Source organism: Colletotrichum costaricense, assembly GCF_030867565.1.
Source record: "Colletotrichum costaricense strain IMI 309622 chromosome Unknown Scaffold_21.1, whole genome shotgun sequence".
NCBI classification, from domain to species: Eukaryota; Fungi; Ascomycota; class Sordariomycetes; order Glomerellales; family Glomerellaceae; genus Colletotrichum; species Colletotrichum costaricense.
Genome location: NW_026848250.1, coordinates 659,007 through 677,863, shown reverse-complemented (window position 1 = coordinate 677,863; position 18,857 = coordinate 659,007). Strand labels below are relative to the sequence as shown.

Here is an 18,857-nt window from a genome sequence, read left to right as displayed (position 1 = left end):
TGACGCCTAACCAAAAAGCAACATGACGTTGGAACTTTGGGCTGGCTGTTGTAAGGGAGAGTGATCCAGAGCCACGTGTGGAGGTTCGCGGATAGGATTCAGAGCAGCCACCTGTATCAGAATAGATGATTTCCTCCCTTTTTCTGGATTGGTCGGCCGATGGCTCTCACTTGCACGGTATCAGAAATCAGAAACAGAAGCTTCTATGTTGGCTGTGAGTCTCATGAAGTCTCCCTGCGCTCGTTCCTCGACAGAGTCAGCACACATCGTGAGATTCGGACCATGGGCCAGACTTCACGCAGCTGGCCAGGGCCCTAACACTCATCACACCAATTCGTGTCTGCAGTCACTGTCTCATTCTCGTCCAGCAGTGACAAACTCGAGATCAAGAGAACCGTGCGCCGGCGTTATCTCAGATAAAGCAATGTTTTTCTCTTGACAGGTCCGATTCAGCGACTCATGGATCCTCACACTATCCAAGGCTCTAATGATCCGCTTAGAGATCTGCGATGACGCTTCGTCTTGCGGATCTTACGCTGGTCAACGGACTGTCTACTGGCTGAATCGCTAGGCGACATGGGCCCCAAGAAAAAACCGCGACGACGGCCAAACAGAACGTTACCCATCATGGCTCAGCTCTACGAGAGTCCGGCTCCTGATTAGCGTCCGGAAGAGAGACGTCCCTTGACACTAGCGCTAGCGACCTGCTTTTGCATATGCAACCGACGATCCACACTGGAAGCCATCGTCTAAAACCGCGACTATTGCTTGCACCCTCCCACTCCTACTGAGGGCGGCGCCTGTGAGGGGATGCAGCCGCGCTCCCTTGCGTTGCAGTTTCACTTCAACGGCCCCCAGCTCGGGGCCATGAAGGCTGGCCATTTCCTTTCAGAACAGCAACTGACAGGACTCGGCGTTCAACTCGTCTTCAAATCCTCCCTGCGTTGAAAAGACTTTCGAGATGTGATCGACATCGAGGGCCAGCGCTATTGTTGACGTAAACAGGGATCTGCACGACGGTGCGCCGGCCTCACCACCGCGTTTGGCTTACCTCGAAAAAGCACGATGGGTTCGCCCAAAGTCTTCTAGAGTGATTTCTGGCGGGTGAATCACGGGTGACTGGGAAAGCACTTTCGCATTCCTCGAGGAACCTTGTTTTCCAGCCCCATCTGCATTCCAGCATATAACCAAGACCATCCTCGGATTTTAAACATGGAGAATATCTAGATAGCTCTATTCCGTACGCTCCTTTTCTGCTCGCCAGACGGCAGCTTCGCACATCACTATCAGATCTTGAGTCAACGAGACAGAGATCAGTCATTATGGAGTCAAGCGCAGAGGCCACGCCTACACCAACTGCCGCAGCAGCGGCGCCTTCGTTCAATACTGCGCCAGTTGCGGTCTTCTGGCTTGCCTGGGGTGGGTTTTGGACAGTGCTTTTGCTCTGTGGTATGGCATTTCTCTTTGTCAACCGCAAAATGCCTTTTCTGAGGATCCGCGGTCTGGCTTTGTCGTTTGGCGCTGTCACTATGCTCCACCTCTACTGGCTTTCGGTGCAGATCGGGCTTGCCATCGGCCAGTTCGTCCCCGATGGCGCCGAGTTTTGGGTGATGGGCCTCTACCTCCCCTTCGGCATTGCTCTTTTCCACGCTTCCAACAGCCGGTTTCTCCACATCGCCAAGGCGCAGCGGAAATATGCAGATAAGCCGCTCACACAGTCCAACTCACAGTTGGACACCGGCAACGGGCCGGACAAGACCCTGACGGGGAAGTTCCGGAAGCTCGATTACACCACCAAGATGCTAGCCGTTGTGTGCACGGGCATGCTTGTGCAAGTGAGTTGATGCAGGGTCAGATGGCGGGGCATGTTTGACAGTTGACACTTGATGGCTGACGTGCTTCATCATCAGCTTCTCCTAACAGTGGTCATGTATCTGGTCTCGCGCAAATATCACCCGTCGTTTGGTATCCCCGGCACTGAAGTGACGGGAACTCCAGCGCAGCAAAAAGTCGAGATGGGTAGGGGCTGGGAATGGTGGCCTTCTGTATTTTGGCAATTCCTCTGGGCTTGGCTGGTCGCACCTGTGATTCTCTGGAAATCACGTGGAATCCAGGACACTCAAGGGTGGCGCCTGCAGACCATTGCATGTTCTATCGCAAGGTGAGTTGAAATCCAGGTTAGCGCTTTGTCGCTTCTCCGTGACAAACACCCCGAGCCAACACTAACGAGTTCAGCCTTCACGCTACCCCTATGTGGCTTGTCGCCTTGTACGTCCCAGCGATGGCGCCCGTCAATGCCTACTTCATCCCCCCGCAGTGGTAAGTTATATGAAGCAACGCATGGACACGTTCTTCCTCCCGAGCTCGATGTTGACTTACTCCTAGGATCTGCCTCTCCATCACGTTCATTGAAATCTTTGCAATCTTCATTCCCTGCTGGCAAGTCGTCAAGCATAAGACTCTCAGACAGGAAACGCTCGAGTCCATCGCTGTTTGGGAAGCCAAGAACAAGTCACGCGCCGGGAGAGACTCTGTCATCACCGGATCGACCAAAGTCGGAAGCCAAGCTTCCGTCAGTTGGAAATCACTTGCGCAGCTCGAAAAGGACACCAGCCAAGCAGAAAGTGTCTACACGATGGGCGCCCTCGAGTACGTCTTGGACAAGAACCCTGAGCCCCTCCGCAAGTTCTCTGCCCTCAGAGACTTCTCCGGCGAGAACATTGCATTCCTGTCAGCCGTTGCCGAATGGAAGTCATCAATCCCTCAGAGCCCCGGATCATCACATCGATCGGCCGAGATCTCACGGGAACGTTTCAACCGGGCCCTGCGCATCTACACCGAGTTCATCAGCCCTTACCACGCCGAGTTCCAGATCAACATCGCATCACAGGACTTGAAGCGGTTAGAAGGCGTCTTCGAAGGCGCAGCTAGAATATTATACGGCGACCGAACGGAGCGCTTCAGCGATCCTGTGGTACCATTTGAGGATAACAGCTGGGGTGGACCTGAGTCAACAGCGGGTGGCTCTGAGATGAGCTGCGTATCACGAGATGGCAGCGGAGACCCCATTGCGGACCGGGTGCAGTACTGGGGCGAGATTCCCGAGGCTTTCAACGCTGCTGTCTTCGACGACGCGGAGTCGAGCATCAAGTACCTCGTCCTCACCAACACGTGGCCCAAGTTCGTCAAGGAGAGGAGGTACTCACTAGACTCTGAGGACTCTGGGGAGACGGTTGAGACATTTCAATCATCGTCAACGCTGTCGTCACGGGTTAAGAAGTATTTCCGCACCATGAAGGTTGTGGTATGATTTTGGAAGACACGAAGCAGGACACGGCATTGGTTGTTTTCACTTTCCTTTTTCCTGCGATGATATCCCCAGTCTGCATGAGTTTCCCATACCAATTTGTAATTTACTATTACCATAAAAGCCAACATCAATGCCAAAGTCACTGCTATGCACCTCATTCTCCCATCGCAAGATGCATGCAGCGTGTTGTAGAATCTGAGACACAATCGACATCCATCCACGTGTGCTCTCTATCTCCGTAACCTTACAGCTTTGGAGTTCCAATTATTAAGCCAAACTCCGTGGAACCACACCTCCAGCGCCTCTGTCCTCTCCTTTGCGGTGGCCTACTCGTGCACAGCCATGTGGCGAACGTTTAGATCCGGGATCGCCACGCCACGGGCCGGGGCACAAACAAAGGCGGAGCGGGCGTTGGAGGCAGTCGACTTCGGCATGTCGTGGACACGAGGACAGGATCAATAATGATCTTGTCGCTGCGGGAGATGCCGCTGTGGATGGCGAAGGAAGAATCATGGTAGCACGCTTTAAGCTCTCAAGATCGGAGGCGCCAAGGTTAATGGATCGCGGAAGACGTTTACGTATTGGTGTCTATCGGTGTCGCCTTTCCCGCGTGTATCTTCGCTAAGCTGACTGGCTTCAGACTTGACTTTAGACTCAGATCAAGGTTTGCATCGTCGCCCATGTCTCACCCCAAATGCCAAAGGCGCGGACTTTTCCTTCGATGCTTCTTGAGCTATGGCTTTTCTTCTATAGCAATATCTAGAGGGGTACCTCTGCAATTGAAGGCTTATCTTTGCGTGCGTATCGTCATACTTGCGATTCCGCTTCCGGATGTTCGGAGTCTGTGAGACTGTAACACCAACTCAAAAAGTCTCGGTCTAACCGTGTGTAACTGTAACCATGATTCATGAAATCCAAGGATTTTTTGTCCAAACTTCTGGTAGCGTTCGCAGATTGGAGGACATGGGGAGTCTTCAGGGTTGGGCTTCCCAAGTGATGGTGAACATCGGGTGGATGCATATTACCGACGGCCCGCCGGGCGGCTGTCGTCCACAGTCCCGTACCGGCCGAGAGTGTGCTCAATCTGCACCATGACCGCTCGGGATGATTACATATCCCACCAGCTTATGCGTCATGTTTAAGTTTCAAGGTTGTCTAAGAGAATGGTTGTAAGTCTGTGGATGAACATGGTTTGAGGCGATGGTAGAAACGAGTCGAGCTTGTTCAATGTAAAATAGGTATCCTTTCTTTCGGCGACGAATTGATAGACCTGTGGGTGGAAACGGCTGCGCAAGCTGACCGTAATTGTACTGATCAACCATGATCAATCCATGTTGACTCTTAGAAATGCAGTTTATGAGTCTTTGAATACCCTAGATGGAATTCAGTCGTTTGCTACTAACTCGGAGTTCCAGTCTACGGTGATTGGATCGGTTTTCAGTACACATCCTCAGCGCATCACAACATCAGAGACGCACGCGACGATCCAGGATCTTCGTACCCCGTACAGATAGTCCAATCGCCACAAAGAGAAATACTATGACAAGGAGAAAACGCCCAAACAAGAATCTCGCATGACACTCGAAACGTCCCCCTCGTGCCCCTCCCGGCCGTCGTCGCCAGCACCGGAGGCCGGTGAGGCCACGAGTGGATACCCTGCCAGCGCCGAGACCGAATCGGGTGCCGCGGCGACCGCTGTGCCGCTGTTCTACAGTGCTAGTGCTCACTCCCGTCCCTGTTCTTCAGCAGGGAAGGCGGCGCCAAGAGCATCAACTTTCATCCGAAGCTTACCTCCAATGGATGGCAGACTCCACGCGGCCCTCATGCACGTCAACTTTGGAGATACAAAACTGTCGCGATTCGACGTTGTTGAAGCAGTCCGTTGTGCCGCTGAGTCGTTATCTCATTCTGAGAAGCTCATCCGCACAACTTAGACCAGACTGCCTATCCCAAAAGCATCTTGATAATCAAGGCTATGGCGGGTTTCGCCGTATATGCGGCCATTGTCGCTACTATCGCCATCTCCATTCGTCTCTTCTATCTTCGACTCTTACCTAGGCCGATCGCTGGTGGACCGCCGTTCAACCTCGATTCTGCTAAGCGAATCCTGGGAGATGCACCGTACTTCATCGAACTCGACAATGCGGGGGAATACTGGCTCAAGTTCTTCACGCAGCTGCTCTCTAAGCACAACACCCCCGTTGCTCAATTCTTCCCTGGACCTCTCGATAGGACGCACATCGTCATTGCAGATTACCGTGAGGCCCGCGACTTGATGTCGAAGCGGGGCAAAGATCTCGGCCGTGGAGTTAGCAACGACATCACCTGGAATAGTGTGATTCCTGGGCACTTCATCGCCATGGAAGATTCGCATCCTTCTTTCAAGGACACCAAGTTCCTGACTAAAGATCTCATGACACCAAGCTTCTTACATGGGGTACGATAGCGCTCGTAACTAAGAACCTTGAATTTGTGGTGTGTAGTGCTGACAGAATGCAGGTATCGGCACCAGCGTCACATAAAATGGTTCACAAATTCATAGAGCTCTGGAAAGCCAAAGCCGCCATCGCTCATGGACGGCCTTTTGAAGCCGACGGCGATCTCGAGGCTTTTACCTACGACATCATGAACGCTGCTGCTTTTGGCACCTCTGTGGAAGATAGCTACACACATGAGAGACTCTTGCTGCTTCCCTCACCAAATGGATCCGAATCGCCCAAGTCTGACGTCTCACAACTTGCAGAGTTCCCGAAACCCTCTCCACCACCGCTTCTATTCGCCCTAAATACTCTGAACGAAAGAATCAACGGTGCCTTCCGCGCACTCATCCCCAAGCTCTTCTTTCTCTACGACAACAATCGACCGACTATCCGCCGGGCATTTGGCTTGAAGAAAAGCATTCTCCAGTCTCATATTGACCGCGCCGTCGAGAAATTGTCCTGCAGTGATAGCTCAAAGGAGGAGTTCGCCTCGGCAGTGGACTACATCGTCTCGCGTGAAATTTCAGCAGCCAAAGCCGCAGACCGAGAGCCAGTCTTTGACTCGGCAAGGATACACGACATGATTTGGGGCTACCTCGTTGGCGGCCAGGATTCTACACACAGCACGCTCTGCTTCACGATCAAATACCTGGGTATCCATCAGGACATTCAGTCCAAGTTGCGAGAAGCGCTGCGGCTGGCATACCCAGATGCAGTTTCAGAAAAGCGAGAGCCTACAATTGACGAGATCACCAAGACTCACGTACACTACCTCGACGCATTCATCGAAGAGACTCTGCGTCTGAGCAGTCCCGCTGGAGCCATCATGAAGGAGACGCTCGTAGACATGGACATATTTGGGTACCGCATACCCAAGGGAACGCCTCTAGTCCTTCTCTTGGCGGGGCCAACGGTCTCAGAAGCAGGTGCCAAAATCGACGAGGCGAAGCGGAGTGAAACATCACAAAAGGTCGCCAACGAGGGCGTCGGAGATTGGGCGCTGACCGAATATCCTCCCGAAGAACTTCACCCAGAACGCTGGTTGCAGCCCGACGAGAAGGGCGAAATAGTGTTCAATAACAAAGCTGGCCCGTTTATGAGTTTTAGTTACGGCCCTCGGGGATGCTGGGGTAAAAGACTGGCGTACATGGAATTGAAACTGATCATTACGCTGTTGATTTGGAACCTGGAGTTTATGGGGTTGCCTGCTGAGTTGGAGGATGATGCACTCCTTGAAGGAATATTCACCAAGCCGAAGTCGTGTCTTGTAAAGTTGAGGAGTTGAGCACTAGAATGTCGAGAGCGACTCTAGAGGGAACCGAAGAGGTCACTGACCAAATGCTAATCACCAAAGGGGAGAGTCGGCTCAATTAGGCTGGAGGATCAAGTTATATAGGCTCAACTGCAGCATCCCTCTACTCATTCATGCGCTGTGAAAATACACCCTTTACTACTGTTGTTGTTTGCGTTCGACATCTCAACTGGCTGGGCCCTGTTGTTCTCCCAACCTAACGCAACAGCATAAACGTAGTCCAAATGATGCGATTCGATCACTGAATATAAGTTTATCAACGCTGCCTATAAGACTGGCTACATGCAATCAGGTCGCTCCCGTCCAAACGCCATCCCAGGTTCCCGTCTCCGGTATGACCTCATTCTGTTTAAAGATGATTTCCCGCTCGCAAGTAAATGTATGCTTCTGCCAGTGCTTTCCAAACTCAGCAAACAAATGAACTCACAATCGTTCACCTTCGTAATCTTTCCAAGCTACATAAAGTCTTCCTGTTCACCATGCAGCGCGAATTCATCAACTTGCTGGGCCTGCCTACCCAGTGCCTTGGATGTTGGGCAATTTTAATACAGCAATGTAGTAATCACATTCCTCCGCCGACAATCCGTGAATGAACTCCATAACCGTCGGATGCACGTCGATCGCCCCTGCACCTTCAGAGTGTTCGACTTGTTGAGTTTGCGAAGCTGGATTGTTCCTCTGATCTGCCAAGTAGATTTCGTCGTCGATGAATGACGTCGAGGAGTTTTCTCCTTCGGAATCCAGTAAGAATGTCATGGCGTTTCGTATGCTCCTGTTGAGAATAGCCTTGTTTGCGTCACTAATGTCCGCTAGGTAATTCAAATGATGTTCGTCAGTCACGAAGATTTACGTAGTCACCTGCTCGGATGGAAGACCACAGGATTGAGCGAGGAATTGCAAACTTACTCTGCATCCCGAAACCGGGACGATCGTTTCCAAACTGCGAACGCCATAGGCTGGAAATGCATGTGATGCGGTGATTCCTGTGCTGATCCTCTGGTCGAGGTCGACTTTGATCGAGCATGCTGATGATGGAGACAAAATGATCCCAGCCCTCAATAGTAAGTCGATAGGTTGGATGCTCTTCCAAAAGTGGGGTTGTCGCTTTGGACTGGTAAGGTTTTAATCCTCTGGACCTGGCATTATGTCGGCTGCCGATGGCTCCTGTGCGGCGTTGTTCAGCGGCCTCCTCGCGGGCAATAAGGTGTTGATCGTTGATGTGGACGTGACATTGCCAGTTGTGCTGTCTGTTAACCACTGTCAGCTACTCGTACATAAGTAGCTACCTATTTCAATAACTTGAGGCAAAGTAGAACAATCCCATACTTTAGATCGCAAGCGCGCGTGAATATACGTCGACAATTCTTGGGGGCCGTGGTACCGTACATCAAAACCACCACGCAGATCAAGAAGTCCGCCTGCTCGTTGTCTTGAGTTGTTGCATTAGTATTAGAGACAGAAGTGGTGGCAGTTGTGAGAGTTGTGAGAGTCTGTTGGCCGGCGCTAACCGAATCCCTCTGCGATTGCGCCGTGGACGGCGCTGTGGACGTGCTGGGGCCGACGACATGACCGGCGATACCGCCGGTGGTGGGAGACTCCTCGATTCCCCTGCGTCCGGAAGGCGGGGTTTGAGTCGAAGACTGGCTCGGGGCGAGGACATTCGTCTGATTCAGCGCCTCCTGAACTCGGGATCGTCGAACGTCTGATCTTTCGAAAGGGATGAAGTTGTCTCCGCGGGGGATTAACTGCGAACAGTAGCATTAGCATCGGTGCTTCATGGAGTGGCGGACATGCTTCGCATGCTCTTCCCTGAAAGGATGGAGCAAGCTTGCATTGAGAGCATCCGATCCCATGGGATGGGGCCGAGATGAGATGAGCGGGAGTGCCGCAAACTTCAGCGACGGTGTGGAGAAACATGGGATGATGGGCAGGGAAAGCTTGTGTTGCGAGCGGCTCGGATGCATGTAGGAAGGCATCTGAAAGGCATCCGACAACTTACCGGGTCTCTGCTGCCTTGCCCATTGTCTTCGGCAGACATGTTGGCAGCTCAGAGTCAACTTTGCGAGGTTCGTGATGTGGTTCGCCAGGAGGTTTCGATCTTTGGGTATATAATGAAAGGATGAATTCGGTTTCGACTTTGGATGGCGGCGCGGGAAGAGAAAGATCTTAGGCTGAGTTGCCAGCGTCCCTCCAGCACAACGGTGCTTTGGAGGTGGTGCGGGGGACGTTATCAGCCCGTTGGGTGGTGGCTTGACGTTCCTTGGCAGTACTTTTTTCTCCACGAACATTTCATCGGTAAGAATCCAGTCAAGGCACGGATATCTCCACGAGATTTCCCCTGCGCAAGCTGCTCTACTCCAGAGCTAGCTGCCCCGTACCGGAGCAGCGCCTGTACCGGAGGGTGTTCTGTACCTTGCATAAGGTAGGTATGGCACCCTTGAGCCGCTGTCACCATTGGTCGTGGACAAATTGTTGGTTGGGGCTAGTTAAGGCGACCTTATCCCATCCTTCGTGGAGAAATCCAAGTTGGGGGCCAATTAGTGAGCAGAGGATGTTGCCCGACGTCATTGGCAAAGCTCCATGATGCGGTTTTCGCACCGCCTCTTTACAACCACAACAACTCGAAGCCTTTGCAAAACACCTCGACTTCGGATTTACTCTCTACTCTGATCAAGCTTCGGGCACGAGGAAAACGAGTACGTACGTACGTATAGCTTGATCGTGTTCAGGGGCTCCGACATAGGGTACGGTACAGCACCACAATCCCGGCGGTGTCCGGCTCTCTAGCGTACACTACTCCGATGCAAGCCGTTACAAAGCCGACTAGAGAGTCGCGAATTCAACAACGCGCGGCGGCGCAAGAATTGTCACCAGCACACCGTGGACTCACCGATTCCGGATCTTGGCTGTTGTTTGTCATTCAATAGTAACAAGAGGCTCGGTACCGTATTTCCCGGTTTCGCAACACCATCTTCAGCAACGTCCATTAGTGTGATGGCTCTTGCTCACGTGCAACACCGCCTTTGGTCCTCTAGCGTAAGTTGTTGGCGCTCGCGGTGGACATACGGTCCTAGGAACACTTGTTGGCGTAGCTCGAGACACAACATGTGCTGGACTTGATGCGCGCCTTCGCGCTCTCGCAATTTTTCTACACAATTTGATCCCATCGTGACGTATCACACAGTTACAAATCATGTCATCCTCGGTATCGGTGTCATGTGGTGGTTTCCTGCCCAGAATCACGGACTTATTCGTGTTGTCAAGACTCGTTGTCCTCGATTCTGTAGATACGCTCACGAACCCGCTACTGTGGACTTTTCCACACATCTACGTAGATGTCGTAATTATATCCTCGGTAAGTCTGCTCCAACTGCCGGTTGACGCATTATTATAAAGTCTCTGATGCCACTCCTGGAGGGCTTGAATGGAACAAACAGACTATCTACACACCAGACCACACCATAAATACAGCCTACTTTGCTCGTCAAGAACCACCAAATATCTCAAATCATGGCAACAAAATCCTGCCTCCTCCTCACCAAATCCTCCGTTTCTACACGCCCTGGTGGCACCATCTTGGCAGCGGCCAGCTACGAAGATCCGCAAGGGCTCGTGGAAGCTATCGAAGGCACACTTGAGGCGAACACCAGCAAAGCCAAACATTTCCTCAAGACCAACGTATTGTGTCTCAAGCCGACTGTATCGATCGCCACACTTCGCTCGGTAAGCTTTTGCTTGTCCCCATCAGAGTTTATTACCTTCACAAATACTAATAACCAGCAGATCGAAGTTCCCGACCTCACGGCACTTCCCCCCTACAAGGCCTTGATCCGACACTCGGCTCTCGACGAAGCCTTTACTGAGGCGGTGAACAAGCCCCAGTCGATGGATCAGGGGTTTTACACACACCTATTTGATCTCTATGATGATGTCTTTGTGGACATCGACCAGCGCGAGGATCGCATCGTTCTACCCCGCCACGCGCTGCTCATTGAATACAGGATGTCCCTCAAAGCCAAGAAAGTCATTGGAGGGCTGGCTTCGGTGATTGGAGGCTTGATTGTCATTGCAGTCAAAGCTGGGGAGGGGTCCCTCAACTGAAGGTTGTTTGTACATCGCAGAGTTTACCATCAAGGACACAGCACATCCCCGCCTCCCCCCTCTACCCATTTTCTTATTCTCCTTTCTCTCCTTTCGACTCACAGCACCAGTACATGTAACACCAGAACGGCATACCCTACTTTTCTTCCTGTTTCATTTCGTTCTCATTACATGTAGTCTAAGGTACAATTAGATAGCAGAAGCAACCCAGTTCCTCCAAACCTTTCAACCGCTTTCCTCCAATTGCCAGGCGAGGGCAGTCTTCTTCGCCCGGGGCACATACTCTATCAAACGAGTGCCCCGACCGTCTTGAACAACCACTTTGTAGGTCTTCTGGATATCATCAATGCAATCACTGGCTCGAGACACGCTCACAATCTGAGCTCCTTCCCACAAGCCTGCCTTATCCGCAGTTGAGCCCGGAATAAGCCCCGTGACAACGCGAGAGTTCGTGCTTCGTTTATCAAACCCGAATTCCATGATAGGAAGCTGAGCTGCCGTCAGTGTCTTGGATGGCTCGCCCAAGAAAAGGCCATCAAAGTTCATGACCGCCCTTCCCCGGAGCATGTCTTGGTAATGCTCCTCGATTGGGAACTCGTCGCCCACAAGAGACGTCTTTAGGGCGGCAAGCCAGTCACGGGCGCCCACAGCCTCTCCTTGCTTGTGCCTTGTTGTCAAGTCGAGAATGATGGAGTCGAGGGGCCCTGCCGTGGTAAAGTCGTACGAGCGGGTGTGTCGGCGCAGATAGAGATCCATGAAAAGGAGGTACGCGAAACCGCGCTTGTAGGAAATCCACTCTGCGTACCAATCGTTGAACATGGCCGCGGTCGCATCGCGTATGTCCATGTTAATGCGAGGGCTGGTGAAGTAGCCTTGGAGATGATCATTGATGGTGCTGATCAAGAAGTCTTTCCCACGGAAGCCGAGGCGATAGGGCAGATATGACGAATACAACTCTGCAAGTCCTGCGTAGTGTCAGTTTCTAAATGCCAGACGATGGGCTTCATATCAGAGATCAGTACCTTCTTCAAACCAGTCATTCTCATTTGCCTCGCCAGAATCAATCGTGGCAAAGCTGTGCACCATTTCATGCGTAAACAATTGGATGAGGCGGTCATCTTCGACGTCGCTACTCCTGTCATCGTATTCCAGCATGTAACTTGCATCGAAGCCGGTACCACCAAAGCCGACGATGGATTTCCGCATAAACATGCGATACGTTCCACCAGACGACCCAAAGAACTCCGCCATCTTCGGGAACAGGGCGGTGTTGTATCCCTTCACTCGGTCGAGGTTTGACGGAAGGTCACCGAACCAGTAACATGCAGACGACGACGCTCCGGAAGAGCTCTGAACGGGCCCGACCATGAAAATGGTGTTCCGAACGACTTCGGAGCGATCGACGCGGACCATGGGCTTGGTTCCCTCCCCGTAGCTCCACACGCATCGCGTAGAGGCCGGCGCGTCGGCCGGGATATTCCACTTGACTAGGACGGTGAAGAGCTGATCATTGATGAGCTGCGGCAGAAACCACATGCCGGCGCCGTGCAGGCCGCCCTGGTCGCGGCGGAGGTCGATGCGGGCGCCGAGCGGGGTCTTGATGTCTACTTTCCGGGGGAAGACATCGAAGCGGAGAAGGATGTCGCCCCGGGGTTCTCTGGTGAAGGACCAGTGCTGTTTCTTGTCCCGGCCCTCTGAAGGGAGGTCGTGGAATTGGAGCTCTAGGGGGCCGGCATCGTCTGTCGCGTTGATGTCTTTTTCTTGATACGGATGCCCGGGAATGTTGCCGTAGAAGGTGTTGAACACAAACACAGGCTCGTGGGCCTTCGTGACCGGCAATTGCAGCCGGAGCAGCACCGATAAGCTGCTCGCGCCGTCGGCATCGAAGCGCGGCGTGAGCTCTAGGGAGTACAGGTGGTGCGGCGGGAGTTGCATCACGGCTCTGGTAAGTGAGTGAATGGATCAATGAACTGGATTTTGACGTTGATGTAAGCTTTGGAGCTTGTGACAGCGTTATATGCGCCAAGCCTTTTGACCGAAGAGTCAACGGTTGCGTGTTTCCTCGTAATTGAGTTCGCTCTTGAACGTTGACGTTGACGCGGCGCAACTCAAATAAGAAGGTGAGGTGTTAGCCTGCGGGGGCTACGGGAAAACGGCAGAAGGAGGCGCGCGGAATACGCGTAGGCTTCGGTTTCGCTGAAGAACTCACCTTTGCCCAAATTGATCCTCTTCCATCACACCAACTCACCCATCAGAACTCGCTGAGAGGTGGATGAGTGAATGAGCCCGGGAAGCAGTCAGTCTGAAATCTATGCATGAGACTCAACTGGGAAAGCTGATCTTAGTCTGCAGTCGCGTCTCATGCTGGGGCGTCCAACCTTGAGAAAGCTCTCCAGAGCCCAAGTCAGTTAATGGGTTTCGGCAGCCTGCCAATTCCAACTCAAGTGTCAGGGCAGCGCACATGGCTGGCAATTTCGATGGGCGTCTTGGTTCAGGGCATATCCCAGTCCGCAAATACCTAATGCACCACGGCGCTAGGCCCGAGGTTCAGTCTAGCACACATCTCCACCGCAATGAGAGGATTACCTTGGAGTTTAATCATGCCGGCTCTGACAGATCTTAGCCAGCTTGAGACCCGCGTTGAGGATCGTATATTTGCTCGCTCGTCCCTTCAACAATACGTAGTAAGGTCTGATACCCCAAAATGTCTCTTGGCCCCTGCTGTGGCTTAGCTGCATTTTCTTAGCCAAGATTGAAGGTGCCGAAGATTATCTTGTGATGGCCGCGATAACGCAACCACGAACATTTCCTCGAGTGTTTTGTAGTCACTTTACGTTATGTTCTTCTCTTCGTCGGTCCGAAGAACTGCATATCGTGTGGCGGGATGCAGCAGGCTCTCCGTCGTCCTCCATTTGAGGTTCAGGTGCATTCGAGGACGAGAAACCCTGTTGGTCCTCAGGATTACACAGTGGAGCCCCCTGAAGGAGCGGGAAGATCCTCCCCCGATCGGTTGACATTCCCTCCGCATTAAGCTGGGATTCCGGCTTGTTCAGATATCAAAATCAGGCTGAGGAGCGATACATAGTTATCTTGCATTGCATCCTTGTGCTGACGTGAGATTTTAGCACCCGATATGCAGTATTGAACTGACTGATAAATATAGAGACTATTCATACCAAGGTAACCACATCCACCTTGCATCCATCGAAGACGCTGTTCTCCGGCCTGCGATAATCACTGCCTAACGAGCACTTCATCATCGGCTGTTTGAGCTACAGCCTCTTGCACACAGCATGAGCATGTCTAGAGAAAAGATCGCAGGTTCTGTGCGATAAATATCACGGGTCCTGCAACATCTAGTTGCTCTTTCATTCCTTTTCTATCCCTTACCGTCATAGAGGCACCACATACCTTTCGACAGCCTCCTACCAACAAGCGATCAAGGCAGCCGCCTCATGCCCACCTGTTACTTCGACGATGGACATAACACGACGATCTGTCGCTCCAAACGACAGGAATCATCCTGAGACTATTTCAGCTCAGGGTTCGTCTCCAAGCACCGTCGACGTGTGGTCTATCGCTTCCGCCTATGGTCTCTCTAGCGAAACCAGTTACGACCCAGGGTTCGGCAATCGAGAGAATCCGCGATCTCAACTCCACGATCGTTCGACATCAACTCCGGCAACTTATTCAAAACACCAACGTAACGAAGTCTGGGGCTCAGACAATGATGGATCAGATGTTGCCTATCCGCTCATCGATATTCTGCGAGACCATAAGGCCCATGCCGACATAAAGCCGACTTCTACAACCTTCGATAGATGGTCGGACAGCGTAGAGGCGTTGAAAGGAGGCGTACCAGAGCCTTCAATACGTAGAGCGCTATGGACGCCTCCTTGGCTTCGGACGACCTCTTTACTCGGATTTGCCTTTCTGTTCACTGCCCTCTGGATTGCACTAGTGGTTCTAGTCCGATACGACATCGCAAACTCGGGTTTCATGATCACGGCAACATCAAGCAGGTTTTCCTGGACCTACGGCCCTACCGCTATTTTCGTGGCCATCACGGGCCTCTGGAGGCAAGTCGACTACCATAGCAAGATGCATCAGCCATGGCAGCAAATGGCCAGAGGCCCAAGCCCGGGACCCAAGAGTCTCCTGCTAGATTACGTCTCTCCGATCCTATCGACGGGGCTGGTCAGGTCATTCCGAAACGGACACTGGATAGCAGCAGCCACGATGACAGGTTCCGCTGTCCTCAAATTAGCTACTCTGTTATCCACGACGCTAATGGTACCCGTAGCCATCAAGATGTCGGGGCCGCTTCCGATACAAGTGAACTCAGCTTTTGACGGGTCGGCTTTCTGGCAAACCACAAATTGGTCTTTGAATAATAGAACAGACAGAACCATTCTCTCTGGAAATGTCACATACTCGAGCTATTCGTTTAGTAACATTTCTGCAGTCTCTGCAGTAAAGTATTTGCAGGTGCTCCAAGGGCAAATATCAGAACCTGTTGGAACGCAAGAGGGAATTGTCTTTCAAGACGCGTCCGTTACTGAAACACCAGGAATCAGCGATATCGAGCATGTCTCCGCCAACGTTGACTCTATCGTTCCACACGTGATCTGCGAAGAACCGGACATCACCGTTTTCGATAAGATAGATGGCAACATAACCGAATTCAGTGGGGCTTTGGAAGTACAGATACCTTCTTGTGGAAACACAAGGATTCTTCTTAGCACTTGTGCCGATGGCAGCGAGAGTTGCCTTGGGACTTTAACGACGTACAATATTTATAGGGCGTACTGCTCCGACAAGGGAAGATCCGATGGGTCTCAAGTCGATCTTCGCCTACTCCTCATAGCGAGTAACATCACACAAAGGACCAAGCCTGGAACCGAATATTACAGTTTCGACTACACAACATCGATGGCCAATATCACAGCAGTATCCTGCAAAGTCGCATATACCATGGGAAAGAGCATTCTTACTATGGGCACCAACAAGAACGAGACCCTGATTCACCCTAAAGAGCCACTCGACGCCGATAAACAACTCGACGAATTGACCGACCAACAGCTGTCTGAGTTGCTGTACTCTGTTCTCGTCGCCGCCGACTCAACTATGGATGGACCACGCAGAGACATTGGCAACTCCGCTCGAAAGTACACTTCGGGTAATGATACAGGAGGTTCTGCCGCCATGTTTGAACTTATGAGCCATACATCACAAGACCTTCCAGCTGGATATTACAAGTTCTTCGAAATCGACACCATGATTGCATCCGCAACCTCTGTCATCACTCAGCTTGCTGTAAACTTTCTCAAAGAATCCTTCATGACCGAATCCCATGGGACAGCTTCTGCTGAAGGGACATACACCCAAGAGAGACTTCGATTCCGACCGCTCTCTCTGTGGATCATGGTGGTCAGCCTGATGATGCTAGGCCTACTCGCACTGAGTATCATCTTTCAATTTACCCCTTCCGTCTCTCAGGATCCTAGTTTGCTTGCTTCGAATGCTGCAATTCTCGCTCGAAGTCCGTCTATCGATACCATCTTGGCCCCTCTTGGAGCATGTAGAACTAGCCAGGTATCATACGAGCTATCCGGACACAGATTCTCTACAGACTTTGATGGCTCGAAATTCCGAATACAAGCCCGCGAGATACTTCTAGCTGATGGGAGTTTCATACGAAAGCCGAAACAGAAACAGCGCAGCTGGATTCCCATGACAGCGCGGTTGTATTTTGTGATAGCTACCTTCACGCTGCCACTTGTCACTATCATCGCGCTCGAAGTCGCGTATCGTCAATCCATCAAGAGCAATGGGTTTACAGTTCAGGACATGTTCTGGGCGCTTTACGGAACACAATATAGCTCAGCCCTCATCGTGTTGGCCATCGCCAGTATTTTCAACAGCCTTGACTTCACTATCACCACATTTTCAATCCTCAGTGTCATGAGGGCTCGGGCTATACCATCATACCAAGGAATTACGAACAATCCGATGGGGGAAGTAACCCCTGTTGCACTATGCAAGGCTCTCAGACGAGGTCATATTGGGCTATCCTCTTCCATCCTCGCGGCGTTGTTAGGCAGCGTTCTATCGATTGTCGTCTCCAATTTGTGGGCTGAAAAGCTGTTCACCACGAATATCAACTTCAATACTCAGCTCAAAAATACTTGGAACCTGGATTGGAGTGATAGTGCAGTCAACGATGGCGGTGCAGCGACGCTTCTGAATGATGTGCGGCTGAACAAGACAGAAAGCCCGGACTCAGCGACATGGAATGATCTAGTGTTTCCATCGTTCGACTCCGTAGGCTCACCCGATGATGAGTACCATATTTTGAAATTAGGTGGCTCGAATCAGAAGTTCAACTTCAGTATCGAGGTGCCTTCACTGCGACCAAGACTCTTCTGTCACCCAGCTACAGTTAGAGATAGGGGAGTATCCACCACAGGAGGCGCAGTGTCGACAACGATAACCGCTATTGACTTACTTCCGGAGACCTGTCGGGTAGGAGATGACAGTCAAGTCAGGAATGTGTCATTCAAGGCCACAGGAGATAAAACAGACGGGCTGGTGGGCTTATTCTTCGATCTCGATATTGGAGTTCTTGTTAGTAAACAATGCTCCCCCTGCAAAACGAATCCAGACTCGGCACGTCCATATAATCCGATGGGCTGCCCATCCATCGGGATATTCTTCGCAGAACGCCCTTTCGTATGTTCGCAGGTTGTTCAGCAGGTTCGGGTTGGGATGAAATTCACGTCCCTCATCGGGCCAAAAGGCGAAATCATCTTTCAAAGAAGTAGCCTCACATCCTCACCGACTCCTAATGAGTCAACTGCAAAGAACCTCACCCGCGATGATTCCGAGCTAGATCTTTTCCCCTATCGTATTCAACCTCACTTCGATAAAAATGTTACGAACTCGATCTCAGATGACCCGGCCGATCCATTTTTCAGATACATACTTTCTGGAACCACGGGGGTCAGCAGGGACGATTTGACCAAGAATCCTGATCAACTGATCGATGTCGTAAACGGCCTCTACACCAAGTTCATGGTGCAGGTAATGGATTCGAGCATCTTTCGAACGCCTATCGTCGCTTCAACTCAGACGAAGGAGCAAAACGAAAAACAAAGTGTAAACGGTACGATCTCACGAGAAGAATCTCGCCTGATAATGAACTATACGCCGAAACTCATTCTTCAGATCTTGCTTGGTGCCATGATGATCCTTGGACTGACGGCCTACATCATGGTCGATCTCAAAGGCACTCTTCCTCGAAGCCCTCATTCAATAGCAAGCAGCATGGCCTTATTCGCAGGGAGTGAATTATGTGCGAATCACATTCCCGAAGACGCTGAATGGATGAATAAGCAGCAACTCGACCGAATATTTCAGGGATACACATTCGCCTTGGGGTGGTGGAGTCGCAGTGCGACCGAGGCAGATTCTCGCAGCATTGATAGCTTGTTGGATGCTCCAGTTGTGGATGAGAGGTTCGGGATTGACGTTGGAACGCCAGAGAGGTTGGGTTTTGAAGCTAAGGGAAACAGAGATGGCAGACTATGGGGCAAATGGAGTGCGCTCTAGCCGATACTTCTCATTAAAAGTACATACACTCGACTTGGTGGCC

At 51.7% G+C, this 18,857-nt stretch overlaps 7 protein-coding genes across 7 annotated transcripts; 5 read left to right on the top strand and 2 right to left on the bottom strand.

The window, feature by feature from the left end:
* Window positions 1-1,322: 1,322 nt before the first annotated feature.
* CCOS01_14748 (uncharacterized protein) lies at window positions 1,323-3,310 on the top strand (the record flags this gene model as incomplete). The annotated part of the gene is made up of 4 exons (XM_060462891.1): window positions 1,323-1,835; window positions 1,911-2,161; window positions 2,236-2,319; window positions 2,386-3,310. 4 exons carry the CDS (start codon window positions 1,323-1,325, stop codon window positions 3,308-3,310), a joined length of 1,773 nt encoding a protein of 590 aa, XP_060306722.1.
* Window positions 3,311-5,285: 1,975 nt separating this feature from the next.
* On the top strand, window positions 5,286-7,075 carry CCOS01_14747 (cytochrome P450; the record flags this gene model as incomplete). The annotated part of the gene is made up of 2 exons (XM_060462890.1): window positions 5,286-5,747; window positions 5,810-7,075. The coding sequence occupies 2 exons, from the start codon at window positions 5,286-5,288 to the stop codon at window positions 7,073-7,075; spliced, it is 1,728 nt and encodes a 575-aa protein (XP_060306721.1).
* Window positions 7,076-7,615: 540 nt separating this feature from the next.
* Window positions 7,616-9,140, bottom strand: CCOS01_14746 (uncharacterized protein; the record flags this gene model as incomplete). Its single annotated transcript, XM_060462889.1, has 4 exons — window positions 7,616-7,911; window positions 8,009-8,349; window positions 8,429-8,847; window positions 9,102-9,140. 4 exons carry the CDS (start codon window positions 9,138-9,140, stop codon window positions 7,616-7,618), a joined length of 1,095 nt encoding a protein of 364 aa, XP_060306720.1.
* A 103-nt stretch (window positions 9,141-9,243) lies between these two features.
* On the top strand, window positions 9,244-9,816 carry CCOS01_14745 (uncharacterized protein; the record flags this gene model as incomplete). Its single annotated transcript, XM_060462888.1, has 2 exons — window positions 9,244-9,524; window positions 9,651-9,816. 2 exons carry the CDS (start codon window positions 9,244-9,246, stop codon window positions 9,814-9,816), a joined length of 447 nt encoding a protein of 148 aa, XP_060306719.1.
* A 796-nt stretch (window positions 9,817-10,612) lies between these two features.
* Window positions 10,613-11,203, top strand: CCOS01_14744 (metalloprotease 1; the record flags this gene model as incomplete). Its single annotated transcript, XM_060462887.1, has 2 exons — window positions 10,613-10,825; window positions 10,886-11,203. 2 exons carry the CDS (start codon window positions 10,613-10,615, stop codon window positions 11,201-11,203), a joined length of 531 nt encoding a protein of 176 aa, XP_060306718.1.
* Window positions 11,204-11,428: 225 nt separating this feature from the next.
* On the bottom strand, window positions 11,429-13,138 carry CCOS01_14743 (uncharacterized protein; the record flags this gene model as incomplete). The annotated part of the gene is made up of 2 exons (XM_060462886.1): window positions 11,429-12,168; window positions 12,226-13,138. 2 exons carry the CDS (start codon window positions 13,136-13,138, stop codon window positions 11,429-11,431), a joined length of 1,653 nt encoding a protein of 550 aa, XP_060306717.1.
* Window positions 13,139-14,680: 1,542 nt separating this feature from the next.
* CCOS01_14742 (uncharacterized protein) lies at window positions 14,681-18,814 on the top strand (the record flags this gene model as incomplete). The annotated part of the gene is made up of 1 exon (XM_060462885.1): window positions 14,681-18,814. The coding sequence occupies one exon, from the start codon at window positions 14,681-14,683 to the stop codon at window positions 18,812-18,814; it is 4,134 nt and encodes a 1,377-aa protein (XP_060306716.1).
* Window positions 18,815-18,857: the final 43 nt, after the last annotated feature.